The sequence below is a fragment of the Rhinoderma darwinii genome, chromosome 12, assembly GCF_050947455.1.
Source record: "Rhinoderma darwinii isolate aRhiDar2 chromosome 12, aRhiDar2.hap1, whole genome shotgun sequence".
NCBI lineage: Eukaryota > Metazoa > Chordata > Amphibia > Anura > Rhinodermatidae > Rhinoderma > Rhinoderma darwinii.
Window position 1 is genome coordinate 34608082 of NC_134698.1, and position 27701 is coordinate 34635782.

General features: G+C 48.0%; 1 protein-coding gene across 1 annotated transcript in view; it reads left to right on the forward strand.

Annotated features, from left to right (window-relative positions):
- Positions 1-27701, forward strand: part of PLCB2 (phospholipase C beta 2) — a 207257-nt gene that overhangs the window by 85791 nt on the left and 93765 nt on the right. The window contains exons 7-8 of the mRNA XM_075843498.1: positions 2448-2523; positions 15300-15400. Coding sequence (XP_075699613.1) covers positions 2448-2523; positions 15300-15400 — 177 coding nt within the window. The remainder of the gene's footprint in view (positions 1-2447; positions 2524-15299; positions 15401-27701) is intronic.

Genomic DNA, 27701 nt, shown 5'->3' on the forward strand with positions numbered 1-27701 from the left:
AGCCTATCGTAACCTGGCCAGACTCAGCTAGCTCCCGCCCTCGGTCTATTTAAGCCTGCACTTCCTGTCCCTCGGTGCTTGTTATTGCTTGTGTTTCCCTCCTTGTGGTTTCCTGGCCCAGCTACAACTCCTGCTATTTTTGATCCTGCTCCATACAGACCCTGGCTTACCGACTACTCTTCTGCTTTTCATTTTGTACCTCGCACACTCCTGGCTTGACTCGGCTCGTTCACCACTCTGGTTGCTCACGGTGTTGCCGTGGGCAACGGCCCCTTTTCCTTGCTTGTGTTCCTTTGTATGTTTGTCGTGTTTGTCGTGCACTTACTGAGCGCAGGGACCGCCGCCCAGTTGTACCCCGTCGCCTAGGGCGGGTCGTTGCAAGTAGGCAGGGTCAGAGTGGCGGGTAGATTAGGGCTCACTTGTCCGTCTCCCTACCCCCTGCCATTACAATTACGTAGGGTAAACCATTAGGGAATTGCAATTATGGATTTCTGAACATATCCGCGATATTAGGAATGCTGATGAGAGGAACCTCCTAGCTACTCACTTTAGGGACTTTCATGGACAGTCACCAGACGGCCTTTCGGCTATTTACCAACTTTCCAGGGACAACAGATGGTGGATGCTGTGACCGCCTGTTGCTTCAAAAAGAAAGTATGTGGATATATACTTTGAAATCCGTTCATCCACTTGGGCTGAATAATTAATTGAAATTACTTATGTTTCTTTAGGAGTGGCCTGGATCCCAGGACTCTGCCCATGATACTGTATCCAGTGCGTGGTCCGACTCCTAGGACCGTGTCCGCACCCTTCCATCATTATCTACTGTGACTGTCACTCTATCTGGATTTCTGTGTAATGATTTTTATTTTTTCTTTTATTATTATTAATTTTTAGTTAACTTTCTTCTTTTTACATTTTTTATTTAATTTTCCTTTTGTTAGGTTTCTTTGGATGACATCACCGGTTTAAGAATTAATTACTTCATATGTAGGTCTATTTGTATCATTTTTAGTTTTAACCCTGCAAGGGCTATCGTATAAATTAGGCTTCTTATTGGTTGCTTGCCACTATAAACACTTACCCTATACTTGCTTGGTTACGTAACGCTCTGAGTAAGTCACGTAGTGACGAAACGCGTCAGCACACGTAACTTACGTTTTGACGTCACATGTCTGGGATCTCGTGTGTTCGGCCATGTTTGTGTGCATGTTGCTCTGCACGCCGCTTTAGCCAGTGACACTACTCATACCACGCCTGAAACCTGACAGTGGAGATAAGGGAAATCGTATACTGCTCGACTAAGCCTTGTTCCCATACTCCATTTTGTTCCAGTGCCCTATACACCAGTTGTAGCTCTTTCTGGACATCCGCACACCGGAGGGATAGTGATTTACCCTACTCAAGACCGACTTTGCTAAGACTTCCAAGCCCACAGTTTGTGGCCGACTAAGTCCATCCACCTCGATTGAGGTATACCATTGGCTGATGAGTATCTGTTTTTTCTGTGCTCCACTATATCTAACAGATTATAATATTTTTAAAAACGCCATTTATTATTGGTCCAGGACATATTATTCATTTTGGAGTATATGTGGTTCATCTACCTATGATACGTGTCTATGACACAATATGTCCGAAACCTACATCCGTTATGTAGTCTAATATGACCACCTACCTACTTTTGCCTTGGCTTTTTTTGTCATCTACTTTTGATTCATTGCCACAATTTCTGATTTTTTTGCTTCTATAGGTCAGGTTCCCTGTCAGCTAAATTGCATGCCAATGTATACTGTAGTGTCACACCATGTTGTGGCTAATTACTTTCCTGCATTAATGTATTTTTTGCTCTAGTGCATTTCCTAGTTTATTTAGTAGTATTGAACTATTCTTCACTCCTTTGAGTATACATTGGTATAATATTGTACGAGGTTTATGCATCATGTATTTGTAATCGCATGCCATCCTTTTTCTGCCCTCATATGCACTGCTCATTTTTTGGCTAATTGCTTTCACCCAGCCAGGTTTGTGATGTCCTCACTGTGATACAGGATCATATTTTATGCTGTTTTTTTATATTTTTATAACCCAAGAGTCGAGTGCCTCTGTTCTCCAGGTGTTTTTATGTTGTTTCCATTTCTATTATAACATATACTTTAAATGTAAAATAGTTCTATATAGAAACTGGTGTGCATATATTTTAAATGTACTTCTAAAATAGATATGCTGATAATATAGTCACAACAAATTATAATAAATATTGTTATAATAAATATTGTCCACACATGGCAAACATGGACTGGTTATTGTACTTTTACAGTCACAACATAAATGTGTCCAATACAGTGAGTTGGAAAAAAAAAACAGCACTCAGCCAGCAGAGCTATTATTTACTACAAAATGTACTGTTTTATCTTGAAATTATGCTTTTTTTCTTTCTTGGACAGTATTTTCCAGCTGTTTCCTGCTGACAGGAAGAGAGTAGAAAATGCATTATTCTCTTGTCATCTTTCAAAGGGGAAAGTGAGTGTTATACCCTCGCTTTATTTATATATTGCCAATTTTTTCCCCATAGATGTGTTTCTGGAAATTAAAAACACACTGAAATAAAGGAAGTCAAATCTTGATGATAGCTTGAAAAGTAAACGAGGTTGTCTATTATTATTAATGTATGAATATTAGTGAACCTGCATTAACACTCCACAGCATTTTATAGTAAGGCTTGGACTACATAGTGATACAAAAATAGTGTATGGATATAAAATTGTTGTGTAGTGACCCAAATGCAGGAGGAAGCAGCTAAAAAGGAAGTAGAGAGCCCTAAGTGTGAACAGTATTATATGGAGAGGGCATGCAGGGGGCGGGCAGAGCAGGTACAGCTTCAGCCTATAGCTGAAGAGCAGGAAGTGATGTCAGAAAAGGGGGCATCATTTTGGCAACTTCTGCTGTACAGCCAATAACATGTAGTTGTCAGTTCCTGTGGGGTTAAGAACCTATAGTGCTCAGGTCACCTTGGAAACTTGCATTGGGGACCAGTGTGAAAGAACTAACGACCTTGTTATGTTAAATGACTCAAGGCCAGGTTTACAAGTTTTTTTTAATGTTCTGGTCCCTACAGTATGGTCCCTGCAGCAGCCAGATGGTAAATGTGACAGTGAATTTAATTTTTTAATGTTTTGTTAACACAGTGTAGCTCAGAGTTCGGCATTATCTAGGATACATTTAGTTAAATTGAAACATATAATGCATTTTTGCTATTTTTTTTGTTTTTGGAGGGAGTAGTGTGTTTTTGTGCATGCACTTGGTCTAAGTCATAGATTCTGAGAAATATGGAATACACCTAGTTTGGTCATCAGATCATTACTATGAGCAATGGTGCAAACTAAAATTTTCCTGCTTCCTCTTGAGGAATCCAATACTGATATTGTCGCTAAATATGTGTCGTACACACAGAGCCATCATACACACGTGAATAATGCCAAAAGCTCACAAATGTAGTCTGACTCATAAAATACAGGTAAGACATTGTTAGGAACCTAAAAGACCTTTAACAATATGATGAGAGAGAGATAGCCGTGATACCCATGCCAAATTTTTCTTATTTATGCAATATTTAAGGTGTATATATACAAGCAAGAACGGAGTGCCCATGTGCCAATTCTGGCAAATGCCAGATGGGCTGGTGTCGGTAGTCAGTTGCTCTCCTGTTCATCCGCAAGATTCTTCTATAGCTCCTCCCCCTCACCTGTCAACTGTCTTTACATGCTGTGCAGCAACCACGAGGAAGAGCTTCCCAGGAGGATGGGAGCAGTAGTGAAGTGCACGGTGTATGGCCTGAGGTATCTGTAGGAATCTCTACCTCTCCTCCCTCGCTCCTTCTCGGGCTGGCACAGTGACAGGGGGGCTGCACTATGGATGATGGTGGTGATAGTCTTTTCCCCCGTAGCAACTCCCGTGATGGTGGTAGTAGTATGTGTGCGCCTGGCAAGGTGGTATGTGGGGTGCCCTTGATGTTATGCAGTGCAGGGACCAGACGACACAGGGGATTTGAATAACTCACGTTTACTGAAGAACTTTATACAGTCTTCCAAAATGGAGGCACGTTATCTTCTGTCCACTTCAACAGTTGAGGGGAAGAAGGGACCAGTGGGTGACCAATGAGGGTTTCAATTGTCCAGCTATATCTAGAAATCATTCACTTTTCCAGCAGCGTGTGTAATAAATGAACTCACTTTTCTCAGTGATGAGGGTTGTAGTTGAGTGACTTGATAGACACTTCTTATATTAATTGTGGCGTGCGGCAGAACCGGTAACAGCACCAGCAGGAGTTCTGAGGCCCAATATTATATAGACTTCTCCTCAGAAACAGACAGACAGCTTTTCAGCTAAATAATACTTGCTGTGGTGATGATAGGGATGATATGCTGGTTACAATCTCCTTACTGTTCCTCCTCTTGCATTGGGCTGCAGGTGCTGAGACCTGGTGCCAGTTGAAAGGATTGTATTAATCTGCTGTGTCAGAGCAGCTAGCAGACATGTCTGTCTCCTCACAGACACGACCCGACTCCCCTGTGTAGACTGTGAGACTGAGTCAGAGTGAGGCTCTAGGGCTGTAGCCAGGCTCCACCCCCTTTTCAAACAATGCTAGATGTACAATGCACCCTCTTGTGGCTCCTCACTGATACCTTCATCCTTCTCTTCAGCTGGTGAACAGCACACTGTGTGAAAAATAATAAAGACATGTAAAACACATACAATGCATGACATACAAATAACAGGGAACCAGAAGGGTATCTTCTGGGATGCTGCATACTCCCGGACTTAAGACAAGACGTCCTCGTCGTTTTCTTGGATATGAACAGCCTAAAAGATGTAAAAAGGGTTAACATGAAATGCAAACATCTTAATAACATTGTATTCCTGTATTCTTGACTCTCGAAGGGGGAATAGGGGCGAAGATTTCTTCTGTAACAGTTGGAAGATGAGGGGCAGAAGTCTCAAGTCAAGATGAGCGGCAGTGTCCAACAGTTTATGGCAGTTAGGATATGAGGGGCTCTGGTACGTCAGAGTCTATGGGGATATTCCCTCTTGAACGTAACAAGGGTTGGTAGGCTTCGGCCTAACTTGGATAGGAATAAATGAAGAAATGAAGAAGGGGCTCTAGAACATAAGAGTCTTTCTTGTTCCCTACTTGCAATTATATTCAATCCCTATAGCGAACTGGTTTCACTCCTTTAGTGGTTCTCTCTGATCTCCTGACAGGTTCAGGTACAACAACAGCAGGTACATGATGTGATCTGTCCTCTGTGTGAGTTGTAGACACTGTAGGTGTAGGATCAGGTGCAAGGAATGACAAAATTGGGGTAAACCACCAACTCAGTGGGTTCTTTATGTCCAAGTGTTGCTCTTGAGTTGAGGACTCAGTAGTTGTTGCTTCAATAGCTTCAGTTACTTCTGGTAGATCAATTGCAACTGGTTCTTCAATTGATATTTCCTGTTCAATGGTAGGCAACTGTTGATCTTGTAGGCACAGTTTAAGCCTGTTACGGTGGACAATTTGCGGTTGTTTACCATCTCTTTGGATCTCATAGATATCTGTTCCTTGGTATGGGACAGCCTTGATGGTATAAGGGATTCTTTCCCACTTAGTGTCCAATTTGCTGGTTCTTTGAAAGTTTTTCAACCAGACAAGGTCTCCAACTTGAAAGGGTTTAGCATTAGCATGTTGGTCATAATCATGTTGTTGCTTCTTTCTCGCTTCTTCCATCCTAGCTTCAACAATTTCATTTGCATCAGCCATGCGTCTTTGGTGTTCACTCACCCACTCTGTGGTTGGTAGAGGGTTCAAGTCATCTGGAACGGACACATTCAATGAAATGTCTGAAGGCAGCTTTCCTTGTCTTCCGAACAATAGGAAGTATGGGGTGTAACCTGTGGAGGCTTGCATAGTGTTGTTGTAGATGAACACCAACTCAGGCAAATGATTTGGCCAGACAGCTCTCTGATGAGGCGGTAAAGTTCTGAGCATCTCAATCAGAATCTGGTTCATCTTCTCACACAACCCATTTCCTTGGGGATGGTAAGCGGTTGTTCTTAGTTTCTTACAGTTGTACAGCTGACAAAGTTCCTGAAATAGTTGGGATTCAAATGCAGAACCTCTATCTGTCAAGATCTTCTCAGGACAGCCATAGGGTAGAAGGAAAGTTTTTAGGAAGACTGCAGCGGTGGTCTTTGCTGTCAAGTCCTTTACTGGTACTGCGACTGTGAATTTGGTGTAATGGTCGATGATGGTCATGGCATAGGTGTATCCTGTTCTACTTGGCTCCATTTTCACATGGTCGATGGCCACGATCTCCAGCGGTCGATGACTCACAATAGGATGCAGAGGGGCCTTTTGGTTTGGCTTCTCTCCTCTTGCTAAGGCACAAGCAGTACATTCTTGACACCATTTCTCGACATCACCTCTAATTCCGATCCAATAGAATCTTCTGCGAATTGTAGCTTCTGTCTGTTGAACTCCAAAGTGTCCAGACTTGTTGTGGTATGCCTCAAGGACAACTTTGGCATCTCTCCTTGGGATGACAATTTGGTGCAGCCGATTACTGGTGATGGGATCCAGCACTCTCCTCAGCAGCAGACCATTCTCTTCAAAGAGACGTTTCCTTTGTCTCCAAAGGCGAAGTAGTTCTGGGTCTGTGTTGCCTCGGCGGATTCTAATGGGTATTTTTTTGGTATCCAGGTAGTCTAGGATATCTCCAATCACTCTGCTCTCAGCTTGCAACAGGGCCCATTGTTCTTGTTCTGGTGACTGCTTCTTGGCCTGTTGGGAAGAACAATGTACCTGGGTTTTGTTGTTGATAGCATCAGGATCTGCAAAGCGGTTGTAGAATGCAGGCATCTCTACTTCCTCTTTGTGGTTGTCATCATCAGGATTCTCCGGGTCTTCTCCTGTAGGCAGGCGGGACAAGGCATCCGCATTGATGTTAGACTTGCCTGTTCTGTATTTGACCACGAAGTTGTAATTTGCTAATCGTGAAGCCCATCTCTGTTCTAAGGCTCCCAGCCTTGCGGTGTTCAGGTGTGCTAGCGGGTTGTTATCTGTGAAGACAGTGAAGGAAGAAGCGGCAAGGTAGTCCTTAAACTTCTCTGTGACGGCCCAGACCAATGCAAGGAACTCCAGCTTGAAGGAACTATAGTTCTGATCGTTTCTTTCAGCTCCTTTGAGTGCTCTACTTGCATAGGCGATCACTCTTTCTTTGTCTCCTTGTTGTTGGGCCAGCACTGCACCAAGTCCTTGGTTGCTTGCATCTGTGTAAAGATGGAAGGGCAGGCTGTAATCTGGGTAGCCCAGAATGGGTGGTTCAGTCAATAATCTTTTTAGTAACTGGAAGGCAATTTCTTGTTCTTCTTTCCAGTTAATGGGAATTCTCCTCTTCAAGTGTTCTTTACGGTGCCCCCTCAAGAGTTCTTGTAGCGGTTCAGCGATGCGGGCAAAATGAGGAATGAATCTCCGGTAGTACCCGGCAAATCCGAGAAAGCTTCTTACTTCCTTCACAGTGGTAGGTGTAGGCCAACTGTGGACAGCAGCTATCTTCTCAGGATCTGGCTTTATGCCTTCTGCGCTCACTATATGTCCCAAGTACTGGACTTGAGGTTGGAGGAGGTGACACTTGGAGGGTTTGATTTTTAAGCCATTTTTGGTTAGGACCTGGAACACTTCAGCTAGATGCTTGAGATGATCTTCATAGGACTTGGAGTAGACTATGACGTCATCCAGGTATAGGAGCACAGTCTCAAAGTTCCTGTGACCTAGGCATCTTTCCATCAGCCTTTGGAATGTTCCAGGAGCATTGCACAGTCCGAAGGGCATGCAATTGAACTCGAATAAGCCCATTGAGGTGGTGAAGGCTGTCTTCTCCCTATCAGCTGGAGACATTGGTACTTGCCAGTAACCACTTGTGAGATCCAGTGTAGAGAAGTAGGCAGCTGATCCCAGGGCTGTCAGAGATTCTTCAATCCTTGGAAGAGGATAGGCATCCTTGTGGGTAATATTATTAATTTTTCTGTAATCCACACAGAAGCGAAGGTTGCCATCTTTCTTCCTGACAAGAACTAGTGGTGCAGCCCAGGGGCTGTGACTTTCTTGGATGACTTTGGCCTCTTTCATGTCGTGGATCATTTGTTTCACGTCTTGGTATAGGGCAGGTGGTATAGGCCTGTGTCTTTCCTTAATGGGAGGATGAGTACCAGTGGGAATAGTGTGCTCAATGTCTTTTGCTCTCCCATTGTCCAGAGGATGCTTACTGAAGGCTTCATGGCTATCCCGAGCCACTTCAAGTACTCCTTGGATCTGGTAGGCAGGTGTTGTTGCAGTTCCCACATGGATTTCTCCCCACCAGGGTGTTACTGGTGCTTCTTCTGACGTCTTTAGTTGCTGTGCAGCCTGTTTAGCGGTGACAGTTGGAATGTCCACCAGGTCTTGCACACTGAGTTGGGACAGCTGTGCTACAGGGTAGTACTTCCTCAGGGTTACTGAATGGTCTCCTAAGTTGAGAAGACGGATGGGTACTTTCCCTTCGACCACAGTTACTAAACTTCGGGCAGCCATAACCATTGGATGTTCATCTAGTGGTATTGGTTCCACTAGGGCTTGGTAGTCAAGTCCTTGTAGGCCTGAACGGGCCCGACACCATAGCAGTGTTTCTGTGCCAGGTTTTAGGGTTACTGGATGGTGGTCCTTGATGCGAGCTCTGCAGATCTCTCCTCTGGCGTTGGTGAATCGCTGTTGGGCAGCCAGTACACGGATGGTCTTGTGTATTACCTTTTGGGCAGCCTGGGAAGCCGTGGGGACGGATTGTCGTAGGGCCTCTAGCATTTCTCCATAGCAGTGCTTTAGGATGTTCATTCCCAGAATTACTGTGGGTTGTCCTTGATCTTTAACTTTGATCACGAGGACTCCTTGCTGAGGTAAGTGCACTCCTCCCACTTGGACAGTAGGCTCCCAGTACCCGTGCAGAGGTAGGGACTGGCCGTTGGTAGCGATGACGTCTAACCAGGCTTCTGGAGGTTGCATCAGAATCTCGCTACTCCAGTGTTGTTCAAAGGCGGCCCGCTGGATGGTTGTCACTTGGGATCCCGTATCCAGGAGGGCAGCAAATGGTACTCCATTGATGCGGATGGTAACTTCTGGACGAGGTCCGACAAACCGTGGCAGCCATTTTGGATCTTTGGGACCTATTATTTCTCCTCCCGAGGAATGGTCCTCTGCCTCGGGAGACGTCCGTTTAACGCCCAGCATTGACGTTCTTGGTGACCTATCCTATGGCAGTGTCTGCAGGCAGGTCTCCCATGTTCATCAAAGCGATCTGTCGACGTTTTGTTGGGACTATTGCGGTAGCCCTTGCTAGGACTATTTGGATAACTGTCTCTAGATGTTGGCAGCTCACATTTTACTGGAGAGCTGGCTTCTAGATTCTCCAGTCGTTGGCAGACTTGCTCCAGGCTTTTGGCAATGAGTTTCAGTTGATCTTGGTACTGATCTCCTCCAGCTGTGATTTGAGCCTGTGTAGCCTGGTAGGTGATGGGCTTGCAAGGTGTTGGATGTGGTGCTACTGGGGCAGGTTCCTCTTCTGCCTCTTTAAGAGGGGTGGTAGCCCTGACTGTTCTTCTTCTGGGCCTTCTTTCTAGTACCTCTATGGCCAGTTCTTTAAACTCATGGAAGGTGCTGTCAGGGTTCTGGACGGACATCATTTGTAGTTGATGACTCATGGAATCTGAGGCGACTCCTTCAATGAACTGCTCCCTCAGGATTCTGTCTGCTTTTTCAGCCTCATGGGGGTCGGCTTGTATCATGGCCCTCATGGTCTCCTGTAAGGAAAGAGCAAAATTTCGGAGTGTCTCACCTGGTTGCTGAACTCTGTCCATGAACCTCATCCTGAGCTCAGAGATGGATTTGGGCTCAAAGGTGGTACGTAGCTGGACCAGGATCTGATCCACAGCCTTCTTTTGGATACGTGGCCAGGACTCCACTTCTTTTAGGGCCACATCTTGTAGTTGTCCCATTAAGATCTCTACCTTCTGTTCTTCTGGAATGGGGTAGAGGCGGAACATGGCAAGCATCTTTTTTCTAAAGTCTTTTAAGGTGTGTGGTTCACCTTTGTAGTGGGGCAGCCATGGGGCCCCTGCATAGTAGGGCATGGACAGCGGCATGATGCAGGGTGCTGCAGCAGGTGTTGTTCTTTCTGTCATGGCCGGTGTAGTGACCGTGCTGAGACCGGGCTCTTCCGTGTCACTTGAGTCCGACATTGTTACTGTCCCTTTAAATTTTTCCAATGTCTATTATTGGCGCTCCCGGACTTTTAACTGAGTCGGGGGTCTTGTTAAAGGTGCTCCCGGACTTTTTATTGGGTCCGGAGTGATGTCCAGGATGCTCCCGGGCTTTTTATTGGGCACCGGTGGTGGTACAGCAGGGGTTAACTTGATGGCCAATTGAATCGGGACACACCGATGGTATGCTGTTGCTTCCCTCTGGGCTGTACTTTGTTACCGGGCTGTTCCGTTGCTCTCCTGTGATGTTTTTGGGAGAGTTGCTGGTTGCAGGGGATCCGCGGTGGAGGTGCCGTGCAGAGGCTTCACTCATCCAAGATGGCGGCGCCTAGCAGTTTTCGGCCGTTCCCTCTTGCCTGTGCTGGATATTGTGAGTTCCTATAATCATCCAGATGGTGGCGCTAGACTGGCGCCGCAGGTTAACCTGTCTGGAGCGGGTAAATGGAACTGTGACGCAGCAGTTTGTGAGGTAAAATGGCGGATTAACCCCTTTTGGGCTGGAACTGCCGGGAAACAGTGATTTTAACCCCTTTTGGGGCTGAAATAGTCTCTTGCAGCTGCGGTTGCAGCTTTGTACGGTGGGGACCAGGGCTTTGGGACAAAGTCTCTCTGGTTTGGGGCCCACATGAGATTTAAACGTATCCTGTTCGTGACGCCAAAGTTTATATGCAGCAACCACGAGGAAGAGCTTCCCAGGAGGATGGGAGCAGTAGTGAAGTGCATGGTGTATGGCCTGAGGTATCTGTAGGAATCTCTACCTCTCCTCCCTCGCTCCTTCTCGGGCTGGCACAGTGACAGGGGGGCTGCACTATGGATGATGGTGGTGATAGTCTTTTCCCCCGTAGCAACTCCCGTGATGGTGGTAGTAGTATGTGTGCGCCTGGCAAGGTGGTATGTGGGGTGCCCTTGATGTTATGCAGTGCAGGGACCAGACGACACAGGGGATTTGAATAACTCACGTTTACTGAAGAACTTTATACAGTCTTCCAAAATGGAGGCACGTTATCTTCTGTCCACTTCAACAGTTGAGGGGAAGAAGGGACCAGTGGGTGACCAATGAGGGTTTCAATTGTCCAGCTATATCTAGAAATCATTCACTTTTCCAGCAGCGTGTGTAATAAATGAACTCACTTTTCTCAGTGATGAGGGTTGTAGTTGAGTGACTTGATAGACACTTCTTATATTAATTGTGGCGTGCGGCAGAATCGGTAACAGCGCCAGCAGGAGTTCTGAGGCCCAATATTATATAGACTTCTCCTCAGATACAAACAGACAGCTTTTCAGCTAAATAATACTTGCTGTGGTGATGATAGAGATGATATGCTGGTTACAATCTCCTTACTGTTCCTCCTCTTGCATTGGGCTGCAGGTGCTGAGACCTGGTGCCAGTTGAAAGGATTGTATTAATCTGCTGTGTCAGAGCAGCTAGCAGACATGTCTGTCTCCTCACAGACACGACCCGACTCCCCTGTGTAGACTGTGAGACTGAGTCAGAGTGAGGCTCTAGGGCTGTAGCCAGGCTCCACCCCCTTTTGAAACAATGCTAGATGTACAATGCACCCTCTTGTGGCTCCCCACTGATACCTTCATCCTTCTCTTCAGCTGGTGAACAGCACACTGTGTGAAAAATAATAAAGACATGTAAAACACATACAATGCATGACATACAAATAACAGGGAACCAGAAGGGTATCTTCTGGGATGCTGCAGCTGCATGGGAAGGCCCCATGCACACGACCGTAAAATCGCCCCTAATTACAGACCATAATTACGGTCCGTAACTACAGACCCATTCATTTGTGTGACGGACACCTTCAAGTATATTTATGGGAAGGTGTCCGTGCCGTAGAAACTTCCTGAAAAAAATGGGACATGCTCCCATGCTTTTTAAAGGGAGCATGGCCCGTAAATGCGGACAGCCGTCCACGGCCAGCCGTGCCCATAATTACAGGCACGGTCATGTGCATGGGGCCTAAGTCAGTCACCCAGGCCCTGCAGTCTCCTCTCCTCTTCCTCCCTGGCAAGCTCCAGTAGCTCCTAGTCCTCCCCTCTGAACTCTCTCTGCAATGTCTGCATCCTGTATTGTCAGCACAAGGGAGGAATGTACTGTGCCTACAGAGAGAAGAGATGGCCATACAATGCAGCCTGAAGATCATTCCCAGCACTGCCAAGCTACTGAGAAATCCTAAAGTCTGACCTCCTGCATATTCTGTTCCTGTGACCAATCACAGTAAACCACTGTGTATTTATTGATTGATTGGTTGGTTATGCTGGGACTTGGAGTGCCTCAGTGCACCTCTGTGTAGTTATTTATTACTAGACTTGCTGGAACATATAGCACCTCAGTGCTGCTCTGTGTATGTACTTATTTCTATCTTATGCTCTGACTTGTAGTACCTCAGTGCTCCTCAGTGTAGTTATTACTAGATTATGCTGTGACTTATAGTGCCACAGTTTTCAAGTGTGTAATCATTCTTTTGTAGGTTTAAGGTATGTTCACACACAGTGTTTTCAGGTGTTTTCCGGGGAGTAAACGCCTTGAAAAACGCCTGAAAAAAAACGGAAAGATGAAAGCTTACAAACATCTGCCCATTTATTTCAATGGGAAAAATGGCATTTCGTTCAGACGGAGCGTTTTTTTATGCGACCGTTTGAAAAACGTTGTTTTTCATTGTGTCAATAAAATAACCGCTCCAAAAACGGCTCAAAAAAACGCATCAAAAAACGTTTAATACTTTAAAAATGGCTGAAAATCAGAGGCTGTTTTCCCTTGAAAACAGCTCCATATTTTACAGCTGTTTTTACTTTAGCGTGTTTTTCTATAGAGTCAATGAAAAACGGCTCCAAAAACTGCTGAAGAAGTGACATGTACATCTTTTTACATGCCGCTTTTTGAAAATGAGGCGTAAAATAAGGGCCGTCAGAAAAGAACGTCGTTTTTCCCATTTGTAATCAATGGTCAGATGTTTGTAGGCATTCTGCTACCGATTTTTCAACCGTTTTTCGGGACGTTGACGGCCTGAAAAATGGCTAAAACACTACGTGTGCACTTACCCTAAGTGTACACTTGTCTTGACAACAATGATATACCAGATATCAGTGGTAAATAATACTCTGTGTGAACGCATGCCCCCAAAACCACATCCCTTTTTAAGATATTTTTTGGTGGAAAATGTGACAAGTGGACCTGTGTGCTTTCAAATTACAGGGGTGGATTTCCATCTCAGTCTGGCCCCAACTACAAGTGCTTCATTTTATACACATACACACTAAAATATTCATAAAAAAACTTGAAGAAATTACTAATGCATTATTATTATTAAAAATGCATTATGGTTGTGGCTGTCATGAGGGGCATCTGTGACTTTGTGCAGCAACTACATAATATATCATTGCCCATTGCCATTCACCCCTGTCCTTGAATTGGTGTTCCAAGGTGCCCCAGGTGTTTTTAGAGTCTAGCAATTCTATAGTTAAGCTTGAGATTTACATAGTTCTTCTTTCCTGAATTAGGCGAAGTTTGAATGCAGTGCTTTACTGCAAACATAACCATTTTCCTTATTAGGCCACGTTCAGACGTGGCGGAATTGCTGTTGAATTCCGTTGCGGACAGTCCGCAGTGAAATTCTGCAGCAGCTGTTTTTTACATTTGTTTCTATACATTTTTAGGAAACTTCGTTCAGACGTTGGGGAAATGAACTGTGCGGAAATTTGGCTGCGGAGCAGAATTTCCCCTCCACAACATGCACATTATGTTGCGGAGAAGCCATGTAATTTCACTGCGGTTTTCAGCCTTTGCAATGCAAAAACTGAAATCTGTGGCAAGTCCGCTGTGATATCTGCAACATCTGAATTACCTGTCAAATATGCAAATGTTGGTGCAGATTCGTTGCATAATTGCCCCGAATCTGCACCAACATTTGCAGCGTAAAAATTCTGCCACGTCTGAACGTGGCCTTAAATGGTGACTAAACGCTCAACAAACGCCTGACATGTCATAGTGACATGTCAGAAGTTCTAATCGGTGGGGGTCCGAGCACTGAGACCCCGACCAATCGCTAAAACAAAGTGGCAGAACTGCTCGTGTGAGCGCTCAGCCGCTTCGTAACTGTTCGTCTTTTTCCGGAAATCAATGTATTGGAGTACGGGCTCAATAGAAAATCTATGAGCCCGTACTCTGTATTATTGGCTTTCTGGATAAAAACGAACACGAACAAAGCGGTTGACCGCTCACAAGAGCACTTCTGCCACTTTGTTTAAGCGATTGGTGGGGGTCTCAGTGCTCGGCCCTCACCAATCAAAATTTCTGACATTTGACTATGACATGTCAGAAGTTTGTTGAACGTTTAGTTACCCTTTAACTGCTATTAAATGGGTTATCTCATGAAGACAACTCCTGTTCACATGCAACAGCATAGAGGTGGGTCTGATGTGATGACCCACGCTCACCCATGTTCACACGCTTGACAAAATACGACTGAAAATATGGAGCTGTTTTCAGGCGAAAACAGCTCCTGATTTTCAGCCGTTTTTTAATCAAACTAGCGTTTTTTGCAGCATTTTTTATGGCCGTTTTTGGAACTGTTTTTCTATTGAGTCAATCACAAACGGCTCCAAAAAACAGCTCAAGAAGTGACATGCACTTCTTTTTACGGGGCGTCTTTTTACACGCCGTTATTTGAAAATGAGGCGTAATATAACGCCCCGTCGGAACAGAATGCCGTATTTCCCATTGAAATCAATGGGTAGATGTTTGTAGGCCTTCTGCTTCCGTTTTTTCAGCCATTTTTCGGGACTTTATGTCCCGAAAAATGGCTGAAAATAGCCTGTGTGAACATACCCTTAATGTTACATATGTAGGTAAGATGTTGTTGAAATGATACCTGTTATACAGTGTTTATATGTTGATACTCCAGATATCCTTATATTGCTATTAACCAAATCCATTATGCTCTGCTTCTTTTTATCTTTAGAATGATTCCATCAACCCTGAAGATTTCCCTGAAACCGTCTACAGAACCTTTCTTATGCAGCTCTGCCCACGGCCAGAGATTGATGAAATCTTCACATCCCAGTAAGTCCTCCAAGGGAATTACTTGCTTAAAGGGAATGTGTCGCAAATTAAACCTTTTTTTTAGGTGTCGTTACTTATTTCTATTATATTTTTTAAGTTTTTTGCTGTATTTTTTTTTTTTTTCCGTATGGTGGAAAGTATTAAAAATGAAATAATAATTTGACATGTTTTCCAATGTTGGCCACCAGGGGGAGCACTTCCCATAATTACAGCAAGGTGAATAAGGCAAAGCAACCTGACTCACAGCTGCTGTAAATGTGGGAGGGAACCTCACCCCCCCTCTCACAAGCCAGGTAAAGGTGTCTTCAAATTGCTAAGCAGTGTCTGGCAGCCATATTGGGTGTGATTCTGCAGCTGGAAGAAGTTCTAGGACACACCAAAAGGCTAAGTGTATGTTCACATGCTCACTAAACAAAGGAAAAACCGATCCTGATTTTCAGCCATTTTTTAATCAAACTCGCGTTTTTTAACGGCCGTTTTTGGAGCTGTTTTTCTATAAAGTCAATGAAAAACGGCTCCAAAAACGTCCCAAGAAGTGATGTGCACTTCATTTTGGTCGGGCGTCTTTTTACGTGCCGTTTTTGGAAAACTACCACGTAAAAAACACCCTGTCGGAACAGAACGCTGTATTTCCCATTGAAACCAATGGGCAGATGCTTGTAGGCGTTCTGCTTCCGATTTTTCAGCTGAAAACATTGTGTGTGAACATACCCCTAGGGTATGTGCACACACTAACTGCATTTACGTCTGAAATGACGGAGCTGTTTTCAGGAGAAAACAGCTCCGTCATTTCAGACGTAATTGCTCGTACTCGCGTTTTGCAAGGCGTCAATTACGGCCGTAATTTGGAGCTGTTCATTGAATTCAATGAAAAACGGCTCAAATTACGTCCCAAGAAGTGTCCTGCACTTCTTTGCCGAGGCTGTTATTTTACGTGCCGTCTTTTGACAGCGACGCGTAAAATTACAGGTCGTCGGCCCAGTACGTCGGCAAACCCATTCAAATGAATGGGCAGATGTTTGCCGACGTATTGGAGCCGTCTTTTCAGGCGTAAATCGAGGCGTAAAACACCTAGTTTACGCCTGAAAATAGGTCGTGTGAACCCAGCCATAGAATGATGAAAGTGAATGACTTTTCAGTTGACCGGTTCACACGCCGTGTATTTGACATGTTTTTTTTTTTGCACATTTTACGTGCAAAAAAAACACGTAAAAAACGCTTGATTACACTTGATTTTGCGTGTTTGGGGGATGTGTGTGTGTGTTCTCGCCGCTGATTCTTCAAAACAGCTGATAAGCGGCTATGAAGTATCAGCGGCACCCGTGCACACTCCGCTCTGCCACACACACACACGGGAAAAGTCTTAAAGGGGTCGTCCAGGAAAACATGGCGCCGCACCTGTCCTCAGGTCGTGTGTGGTATTACAGCTCTGTCCTATTCACTTCAATGGAGGTGAACTGCAATACCAGACAAAACCTGAGGACAGGTGCGGCGCTGTGTCTCCAATCCAGACACCCCTTCTGTCCTGAGATGACCCGACGGGGTAGGCGGGTGTCAGAGCCACCCACCGCCATCACCGCAGACAGAACCACACAACTACGGCATTAAGGGGAAGGCCTTGTCCTGAGTGCACTGTCTCTTGTTATGGACAGAGTTATAGTCACATGAACCCCGTCTGATGAACCGGTAACCTAGGTCCGATCACATGACAGAGGGGGTCACCAAAAACCCTGTGCACCCTCAGCCCGTCCATCCAGCCCTTTCCTGGTTATATCTGCGTCTGGGAAAGCTGGGTGACCACCATTACCCCTCATACTGGAGTGTGTTTAGGGATGTGACTAATGAACCTCTTCACACTCCAGTAGGAGGGGTAATGGTGGTCACCCAGCTTTCCCAGACCCCTGAACGGTAAATTTCTCTAGTGGTCCTGAGACTGTTTGGGGATGTGGCTAATGAACCTCTCAGTCTCAGCACAACTAGAGAGATTTATCATTCAGGGGTCTGGGAAAGCTGGGTGACCACCATTACTCCTACTGGAGTGCGTTTGGTGATGTGACTAATGAATCTCACACTCCAGTAGGAGGGGTAATGGTGGTCACCCAGCTTTCCCAGACCCCTGAACGATAAATCTCTCTAGTTGTGCTGAGACTGAGAGGTTCATTAGTCACATTCCCAAACAGTCTCAGCACAACTAGAGAGATTTATCGTTCAGGGCTTTCCCAGTACAATTTCATCGTGTGTCCTTCACACAGGGGAGGGAGGGGGGGCCGTTTCGGGGGGGCCGTCGGGGGAGGGGGGCCGTTTCGGGGGGGGGCGTCGGGTGGGGGGGCCCGTCGGGGGTCACGAGAGCAGGGGTCTGTGAGGTAGAGAGTGGGACATGCAGAGACCTACATCTTACCTGCAGTGCAGCTGGTCTTCAAGATGGCGCCTGCTCTCTCCCTGCAAACAGCTGCTCTGCTCTGTGTAACTCTGACCTGCGTCTGCGCAGGACAGAGCCATAAAGCAAAGTCAATGGGACGGCTCCCGTTCATTGACTCCTATGGACTGTAGCTGCCGTATTCCATGTCTGTATGTGTCGTTAACCGACACATACAGAAATGAAAAACAAAATGGCAGCCCCCATAGTGAAGTAAAAGTTAGAAAAAAGTAAAAAACAAACACACACATAAATAAAAGATTTTATAATAAAACACTAAATGCAAATTGATATAAAAGAAAAAAAATTAGTGACACCTTTCCTTTAAGCACCTATATTTTTAATAAATGTTGAGTTTACACATGGCAATAGTACTGCTATAGGATTCTGTAGGAACTAGAGATGAGTGAACTTATGAAAAGTTCGGTTCGGCAGGTTCGCCGAATTTCATGAAAAAGTTCGATTCGGACCGAACTAGTTCTGACCGAACCTGTCATATGGTGGCAGATGCCTGCCGGGGTTCTTCCATACATGGATGTAAAAGCAACATGCAATGGCTTTTCACAAGCCCTCCAAAAATGTACCCTTTTTATTGGCAGATGCCTGCCAGGGTTCATCCATACATGGATGTAATGTAAAAGCAACAAGCAATGGCTTTTCACAAGCCCTCCAAAAATTGACCCTTTTTATTGGCAGATGCCTGCCAGGGTTCATCCATACATGGATGTAAAAGCAACAAGCAATGGCTTTTCACAAGGCCTCCAGGCCTGCTTGTAGCAGACGGCAGTGGAGGTGTATTGGTGGTAGTAGAGGTAGCCAACGGACAGCAAGGGTGGTGGTGGTAGTAGTAGCAGCACATTAAAAAAGACTGGACAGTCACAGGACAAAGCCCTGTGGTGGGGCAGGCCTCAGGCCTGCTTGTAGCAGATGGCAGTGGAGGTGTATTGGTGGTAGTAGAGGTAGCCAACGGACAGCAAGGGTGGTGGTGGTGGTAGTAGTAGCAGCACATTAAAAGAGACTGGACAGTCACAGGACAAAGCCCTGTGGTGGGGCAGGCCTGCTTGTAGCAGACGGCAGTGGAGGTGTATTGGTGGTAGTAGAGGTAGCCAACAGACAGCAAGGGTGGTAGTAGTAGTAGCAGCAGCACATTAAAAAAAGAGACTGGACAGTCACAGGACAAAGCCATGTGGTGGGGCAGGCCTCAGGCCTGCTTGTAGCAGACGGCAGTGGAGATGTATTGGTGGTAGTAGAGGTAGTCAACGGACAGCAAGGGTGGTAGTAGTAGTAGTAGTAGCTGCACATTAAAAAAAGAGACTGGACAGTCACAGGACAAAGCCCTGTGGTGGGGCAGGCCTGCTTGTAGCAGACGGCAGTGGAGGTGTATTGGTGGTAGTAGAGGTAGCCAACAGACAGCAAGGGTGGTATTAGTAGTAGTAGTAGTAGTAGCAGCAGCACATTAAAAAAAGAGACTGGACAGTCACAGGACAAAGCCATGTGGTGGAGCAGGCCTCAGGCCGGCTTGTAGCAGACGGCAGTGGAGGTGTATTGGTGGTAGTAGAGGTAGCCAACACAGACAGCAAAGGTGGTGGTGGTAGTAGTAGTAGTAGTAGTAGTAGTAGTAGTAGTAGTAGTAGTAGTAGTAGTAGTAGCAGCACATTAAAAGAGACTGGACAGTCACAGGACAAAGCCCTGTGGTGGGGCAGGCCTCAGGCATGCTTGTAGCAGACGGCAGTGGAGGTGTATTGGTGGTAGTAGAGGTAGCCAACACAGACAGCAAGGGTGGTAGTAGTAGTAGTAGTAGTAGTAGTACATTAAAAAAAAGAGACTGGACAGCAAGGGTGGTAGTAGTAGTAGTAGTAGCAGCAGCACATTAAAAAAAGAGACTGGACAGTCACAGGACAAAGCCATGTGGTGGGGAAGGCCTCAGGCCTGCTTGTAGCAGATGGCAGTGGAGGTGTATTGGTGGTAGTAGAGGTAGCCAACGGACAGCAAGGGTGGTAGTAGTAGTAGTAGCAGCTCATTAAAAGAGACTGGACAGTCACAGGACAAAGCCCTGTGGTGGGGCAGGCCTCAGGCCTGCTTGTAGCAGACGTCAGTGGAGGTGTATTGGTGGTAGTAGAGGTAGCGAACGGACAGCAAGGGTGGTGGTAGTAGTAGTAGTAGCAGCAGCACATTAAAAAAAGAGACTGGACAGTCACAGGACAAAGCCCTGTGGTGGGGCAGGCCTGCTTGTAGCAGACGGCAGTGGAGGTGTATTGGTGGTAGTAGAGGTAGCCAACAGACAGCAAGGGTGGTAGTAGTAGTAGTAGTAGTAGCAGCAGCAGCACATTAAAAAAAGAGACTGGACAGTCACAGGACAAAGCCCTGTGGTGGGGCAGGCCTCAGGCCTGCTTGTAGCACACGGCAGTGGAGGTGTATTGGTGGTAGTAGAGGTAGCCAACAGACAGCAAGGGTGGAAGTAGTAGTAGCAGCAGCACATTTAAAAAAGAGACTGGACAGTCACAGGACAAAGCCCTGTGGTGGGGCAGGCCTCAGGCCTGCTTGTAGCAGACGGCAGTGGTGGTAGTAGAGGTAGCCAACTGACAGCAAGGGTGGTAGTAGTAGTAGCAGCAGCACATTAAAAAAAGAGGCTGGATGTAGTAGTAGTAGCCAACGGACAGCAAGGGTGGTAGTAGTAGTAGTAGCAGCACATTAAAAAAAGAGACTGGACAGTCACAGGACAAAGCCCTGTGGTGGGGCAGGCCTGCTTGTAGCAGACGGCAGTGGAGGTGTATAGAAGAGGCTGGACGCAGCCTGCAGGGATTAAGGGAAGCCGACATGACCGTCCTAGTAGGGAAAGGGTTAATTAGGTGAGGGAGAGTTGGAGGGAGTTGGAGGGGGGACGGGGAGGAGTTAAGGGGGACGGGGGGCAGTTACTGAGCTTCCCGCTGTTTCTCGGCATTGAGCCGGAAGCAGCGGGAGGAGTAACACAGAAATAGTAAGCTCCCCGTTGCCCGTGCTTCTCAGGATGGCAGAGGCTTTAATGTTAGAGCGGCTGCGGGCCGCAGCTGTGCACCACGGTCCCGGATGGCTAGAGGAGACCGTGGCTGCAATAACTAAGATCCCGGACGCCGTTTCGCCACGTCGGGCCCGGCGTTCGGGGTCTGTTGCACAGGACAGGCTCCCCTCCCCCGGCCCCCTTACAAGCATGGTTATGGCGGCGGGGGGGGAGTCGGCAACAACCGCTCCTGCGCAGAGCAGGCAGAGAGCGTTGCCGGGGGTGACGGCGACGCAGGCCGGGTCGACCCGTCCCTCTCGGCGGTCCCGACCTCCAGAGCGCCTCAGTCCGGAGGCAGTCCCGCGGACACGGCGTCGCAGAGGGAGCCCGATCCCGGACGCTGCAGGCCAGGCATCTGGGAGGACCGCCCCTTCTCAGGCCCTGCGTCCTGGCAGGAATCCCAGGCCGCGACGGGGTCCGGCGGTAAGCAGGGAGTCGCAGGCTGGGCTCCCTGTCACCCCTCCCCCATCAGATGGAAGATTTGGAGGACAAGGTACGGCCGCCCCGCCTGGTGATGTTCCGGCCAGGGGGCAGGCTTCGTCAGGATCGTCTAGACGGACGCCTAGATCTGCAGCGACGTCGAGGCAACAGGTCCGGTCGGAAGTCTGGGTCCCGGCGGTCGGGCGGCAGGTTGCCGGCCCATCGGTCAGCGCGTCCTCATCCCCGTTCCACAGATGTCGTTGGGATGGACAGTCGTCGGCGAGAGAAGAGCTGGAGGAAGGTGAACTGGACGTGTATCGTCGAGGTCAGGATGGTCCGGCTGACGGGAACACAGCGCCTGTGCAGCCCGGTGAGTGTATAACTCCATCTCTGTCTTATCCAGCGATTTTTATGTCGGGTGTCGGCGGGGGGGCTGCTAGTATTGCATCGGGGGCCGGTAGTGGCGCGGGCGGACGCGACGGAGCGGGTTTGGCGGACTTAGTGGGTTGCTTACGGGAGCTGGTGGGGCGCATAGACAGGGCCGCGGCGCCGGTAGTAACGGAAGTGTCCCCTGCGGTAGTTTGGGAAGGCCCCAGGGACGTGGGATCGGTACAGGCGCGTCCCGTGATGGCGGTTAGAGAGGCGGTCGCGGTGTCGGTACAGACCGAGGCACAAAAGGATGGCGATCGAGTGCGTATTGATGATCGTGCTCGGGGGGAGGTGTACGTTTGTTTTGAAGGTTCGTTGGGGGCGCATTTAAAGCAGGAGGTGCGCGAGCGGATCTGGAAGGACGAGTAGGTTGAAATTTTTTCTCTCTTGCCGCTCGCTAAATTTAATTTGGATAAGAGCAAGCGGGATGAGAGTAAAAAGGACGAGGAGGAACGGCGGCGGTATAGGCTTATCCCGCAGACGTTCGTTAATTGGTCGCAGGCGTTCGCCATATTGGCTAGTGTGATAGGGGAAAAGGCGCCGGAAAATTGTTCGGCGTTGTTTTGTTATTTTGATGCCATTGGGGAGGCTCACAGGGCGTATGGGGGTCAAGCATGGCTGCGATACGATGAGCAATTCCGTCAGCGGAAGGCGGTTCGGCCGGCGATTCGGTGGGACCAGAAGGATATTGCTCTCTGGTTACGGGTTACGGCTCCGGTTAGGCAGTCCTTTCCCGGGAGCGCCGGCCAGGGAGGCCAGTCTAGTCAGGTTGGACAAAGCGGCGGGGGAAAGGCGGGGTTTTGCTGGCAATTTAATGAAGGTCAGTGCAAGTTCGGGGCCACGTGCAAGTTCAAGCACGTGTGTTCCGAGTGTAATGGTGCAGCACACGGGGCGGCAAAATGTCTGCGAAAAAAGAGGTCAGGTAACCAGCACGCGGCTGGTCAAGGGGGTGTCGCCGGTGAGGGTGGAAAAGATGGCCCCTTATCTAAATGAGTATCCGGATAGGGCGGCGGCTAAGTTGCTTTATGAAGGGTTTCGTGTTGGTTTTGTTATTCCTCCGCCTCCTTATGAGGTTCCGGTTACGCGGAGGAATTTAAAATCGGCTTACTTGCATGCAAAAGTCGTGTCGGAAAAGTTGTTAAAAAGAAGTTTCGTTGGGCCGCATGTCGGGGCCGTTTGTTGAGTCGCCGGTAAAAGAGTTAGTTGTGTCCCCGTTGGGTATTGTCCCTAAACGCGAGCCCGGAAAATTTCGTTTGATTCAACATTTATCGTATCCCAAGGGTTCGTCGGTAAATGACGGGATTGATCACGAGTTGTGCTCCGTAGTTTATACCTCATTCGATAAGGCGGTGGGGTTAGTGCGGGCTGCGGGTCCTGGGGCGCTGCTAGCAAAAACTGACATTGAGGCGGCGTTCAGGTTGTTGCCGGTCCATCCAGAAAGCCAACGGCTGTTGGGTTGTTTTTGGAATGGGGCCTTTTACGTGGATCAGTGCCTTCCGATGGGGTGTTCCCTTTCTTGTGCATACTTCGAGGCGTTGAGTAGCTTCGTGGAGTGGGTAACGAGGGGAGTATCCGGGGTCGACTCGTTGATCCATTACTTAGATGATTTGTTATGCGTTGGCCCGGGGGGTTCGCCGGTTTGCGGTAATTTGCTTCATGCTCTACAGAAGGTGGCGAGGGATTTTGGGATTCCTTTGGCGCCGGGAAAAACGGAGGGCCCGGTAGCGACGATTTGTTTTTTGGGAATCGAAATAGACTCGGTGGCGATGGAGTGTCGTCTCCCGGCGGATAAGTTGGGTGCTTTGAGGCTGGAGGTTCGACGGGCTTGTAGAATGAAGAAAATGACGCTGAGGGAGCTTCAGTCGCTGCTGGGGAAGTTGAATTTCGCCTGCCGGATTATGCCGATGGGGAGGGTGTTTGGTAGGAGGTTGGCGGCGGCAACGGCGGGAGTGCGTGCGCCGCATCATTTTGTGCGGCTCAAGGAGGAGCACTGTGCTGATCTTCAGGTTTGGGATGACTTCTTGGGCCAGTACAATGGTCGCTCGCTATGGATGGCCCCAGCGCAGGATACGAGTGATTTGAATATTTTCACGGATGCGGCTGGGGCGGGTGGTTTTGGAGCTTACGGGGGAGGTCCGTGGTGCGCAGGTCAATGGCCGGCTAGCTGGGTGTCCAGTGGACTCACGCGGAATCTGGCCCTGCTCGAGCTGTTTCCCATCGTGGTGGCGGCTACCATTTGGGGGGACAGGCTCAGGGATAAGAAGGTCCGTTTTTTACTGCGACAACATGGGGGTGGTGCTTGCCATTAATAACATCACGGCGTCCTCTCCTCCGGTAGTTCAATTGTTGCGACATTTAGTGTTGGTATGTTTGTCGTTGAACGCGTGGGTGGTGGCGGTGCATGTCCCGGGTGTACGGAATTGTATCGCTGATGCTCTTTCTCGCTCGCAGTGGGACCGGTTTCGGCAATTGGCACCGGGAGCGGAACGTCTCGGTTTGGCTTGTCCGGAGCATATTTGGGATCTGGTCTCGGTCCCGTAGAACAATTGGTACAAAGGTCTTTGGCGCGCACGACGTGGAGTGGTTATGCTGCTTGTTGGAGGCAGTGGGAGGAGTGGGTAAGAGAGTTGGGTGACGTCAATACGGAGAGAGACAGGTTGGTGGCACTTTTGTACTGGTTAGGGGACGCCTGGGAGGCGGGGTTTTCAGTGGCGAGGGTGAACCGGTTCATATCTGCGGTGGCGTTTTGGGTTTAAGTTGCGGGGCTTTCAGGATGTATCGAAGGAATTTCTGGTATCGCAGGCTTTGAAGGGGTTGCGCCCCGGGGTCGGTTATGTGCCCAGTAGAGTGCATGCGGGGTTTTACGCCAAACAGGGGGTCTCCAGATTTGCCTTTGTTACGTCATGTGGACAGGTCGTTTTTGTCCAGGTTTCAGTTTGGAGCTGTATTTAAAAAATGTTTGACGGCGGTTGGTGTCGCGGCAGGCTCATATTCATCTCATTCCTTCAGGATTGGCGCAGCAACAGAAGCGGGGCGCTGGGGGTTGGATGATGAGGGGGTGAGGCGTATTGGTCGTTGGGAGTCCAACAGGTTTAAGTCCTATGTCCGCCCCCATATGTTATGAATTTTGCTGTTAACGCTTTACAAATGTTATATGGTGGTGCCTAATTGTTTTTTCCGTTTCAGATTCGCCTCCGTGTTTGGTGTGGTTGATGGGTCATTCTTACGTGCACTGGGGGGCTTTGAGGGCGGACGTCCGCCCGAATGGTCGCCAGTTGCGCATTCCGCGACAGGATGCGGTTGTGCATTGGCTGGGTTTTAGAGGTATGTCGTGGAGCAGGGTGTTGGCGGAATTCCAGACATATGCTCGGCTTGATAGGGTTCCGGAGGTCTTAGTGTTGCACGTGGGTGGGAATGACTTAGGAGTCCGCCCCTTTCGTGAGTTGGTGCGGGATATCAAACATGATATGTTGTGTTTGTGGGTATCTTATCCCAAGTTGGTGATAGTGTGGTCGGACATAGTCCCAAGAAAGCATTGGCGGTTAGCTAGATCTGTGGAGAGAGTCAATAAGGCTCGCATTAAAGTTAATCGGGCGGTGTCCCGTTTTGTGGCAAAAAACGGGGGCATTTGCGTGAGGCATAGGGATTTGGAGTCAGGAGTGGCGAATTTCTGGAGGAGTGACGGGGTTCATCTGACCGAGGTTGGCATTGATCTTTGGAGCTTGGCGATAGCAGAAGGCATAGAAAGGGCGGTGGTGGTGTGGAGGAACTCACAGGCTTAAGGTGGTCAAGGCCTGTTTCGCTGTGGCGGGGGGAGTCCTTGAGGCCAGTCAGTACAAAATGGTGGGGGGGTCGCATCGGGGGTATGCGTCCCCCAAAAAAGGTACATGGTTGAAGACTTCATCGGGTGGTATCCCTTTGAAGTGGTCTTCTGGTAGAAGGTATATCACTTGAAGGCTTCATCGGGTGTTATCCCTTTGAAGTGGACTTCTAGTGGTCGGTATATCACTTGAGGGCTTCATCGGGTGTTATCCCCTTGAAGTGGACTTCTAGTGGTCGGTATATCACTTGAGGGCTTCATCGGGTGTTATCCCCTTGAAGTGGACTTCTAGTGGTTGGAGCCATCTGCAGAGGTGAACGGTGCTTCCGAGCTGGTTTACGGCTGGAGGTAATTGGTGGTTTGCAGATGGCTAATTCGGTGTGTTCTTTAAAAAGGACTATCTGAGGGGGCTTCAAGGACTTCCTCTGCTCGGGTTAATGTTATGACCCATGTTGGGTCATGTGAATTATTAGGAGGAATTCTCTGGTGGATTCCTAACTAGTTATCCGAATGTTTCGGATTTAAATTGTTTTTATAAAACTGTGAAATTAATAAACGGCTGCTGTGGCCATTTCACATCCAACCTCGGTGTCATGTGTCTTTACTAAAGTGGGGGTGGGGGGATAGTATGGTATAAGGTTAACACACGACTCTACTTAGGCAGGTCAAGAAGAGGCTGGACGCAGCCTGCAGGGATTAAGGGAAGCCGACATGACCGTCCTAGTAGGGAAAGGGTTAATTAGGTGAGGGAGAGTTGGAGGGAGTTGGAGGGGGGACGGGGAGGAGTTAAGGGGGACGGGGGGCAGTTACTGAGCTTCCCGCTGTTTCTCGGCATTGAGCCGGAAGCAGCGGGAGGAGTAACACAGAAATAGTAAGCTCCCACCCTCCCGCCCTTGGTTTGTTACTCTTTAGGTCTTATGTACGTCCGTCTATGAGCGTTGGTTTTTTATTTGTGTGCTTATTTAACATGTTTTTCTTTTTCCGGAGTAGGTTCTGTTGTCATGGCAGCTGGCGGGGGGAGTCCTTGAGGCCAGTCAGTACAAAATGGTGGGGGGGTCGCATCGGGGGTATGCGTCCCCCAAAAAAGGTACATGGTTGAAGACTTCATCGGGTGGTATCCCTTTGAAGTGGTCTTCTGGTAGAAGGTATATCACTTGAAGGCTTCATCGGGTGTTATCCCTTTGAAGTGGACTTCTAGTGGTCGGTATATCACTTGAGGGCTTCATCGGGTGTTATCCCCTTGAAGTGGACTTCTAGTGGTCGGTATATCACTTGAGGGCTTCATCGGGTGTTATCCCCTTGAAGTGGACTTCTAGTGGTTGGAGCCATCTGCAGAGGTGAACGGTGCTTCCGAGCTGGTTTACGGCTGGAGGTAATTGGTGGTTTGCAGATGGCTAATTCGGTGTGTTCTTTAAAAAGGACTATCTGAGGGGGCTTCAAGGACTTCCTCTGCTCGGGTTAATGTTATGACCCATGTTGGGTCATGTGAATTATTAGGAGGAATTCTCTGGTGGATTCCTAACTAGTTATCCGAATGTTTCGGATTTAAATTGTTTTTATAAAACTGTGAAATTAATAAACGGCTGCTGTGGCCATTTCACATCCAACCTCGGTGTCATGTGTCTTTACTAAAGTGGGGGTGGGGGGATAGTATGGTATAAGGTTAACACACGACTCTACTTAGGCAGGTCATGGTGGTAGTAGAGGTAGCCAACAGACAGCAAGGGTGGTAGTAGTAGTAGTAGCAGCAGCACATTAAAAAAAGAGACTGGACAGTCACAGGACAAAGCCCTGTGGTGGGGCAGGCCTCAGGCCTGCTTGTAGCAGACGGCAGCGGAGGTGTATTGGTGGTAGTAGAGGTAGCCAACAGACAGCAAGGGTGGTAGTAGTAGTAGCAGCATATTAAAAGAGACTGGACAGTCACAGGACAAAGCCCTGTGGTGGGGCAGGCCTGCTTGTAGCAGACGGCACTGGGGGTGGATTGGTGGTAGAAGTAGCAGCAGCACCAACAGCGGCACATTAAAAAAAGAGTGGACAGGACAGAATCCCGTAGTAGCAGGCGGCAGTAGCAGGCGGCAGCGGCAGCAGCAGCAGCCATGTCAGATCTAATCAGTGGAATCAGGCACAGGGGTTTTAAAATCCTCACCGATCCACGCTTGATTCATTTTCAGAAACGTGA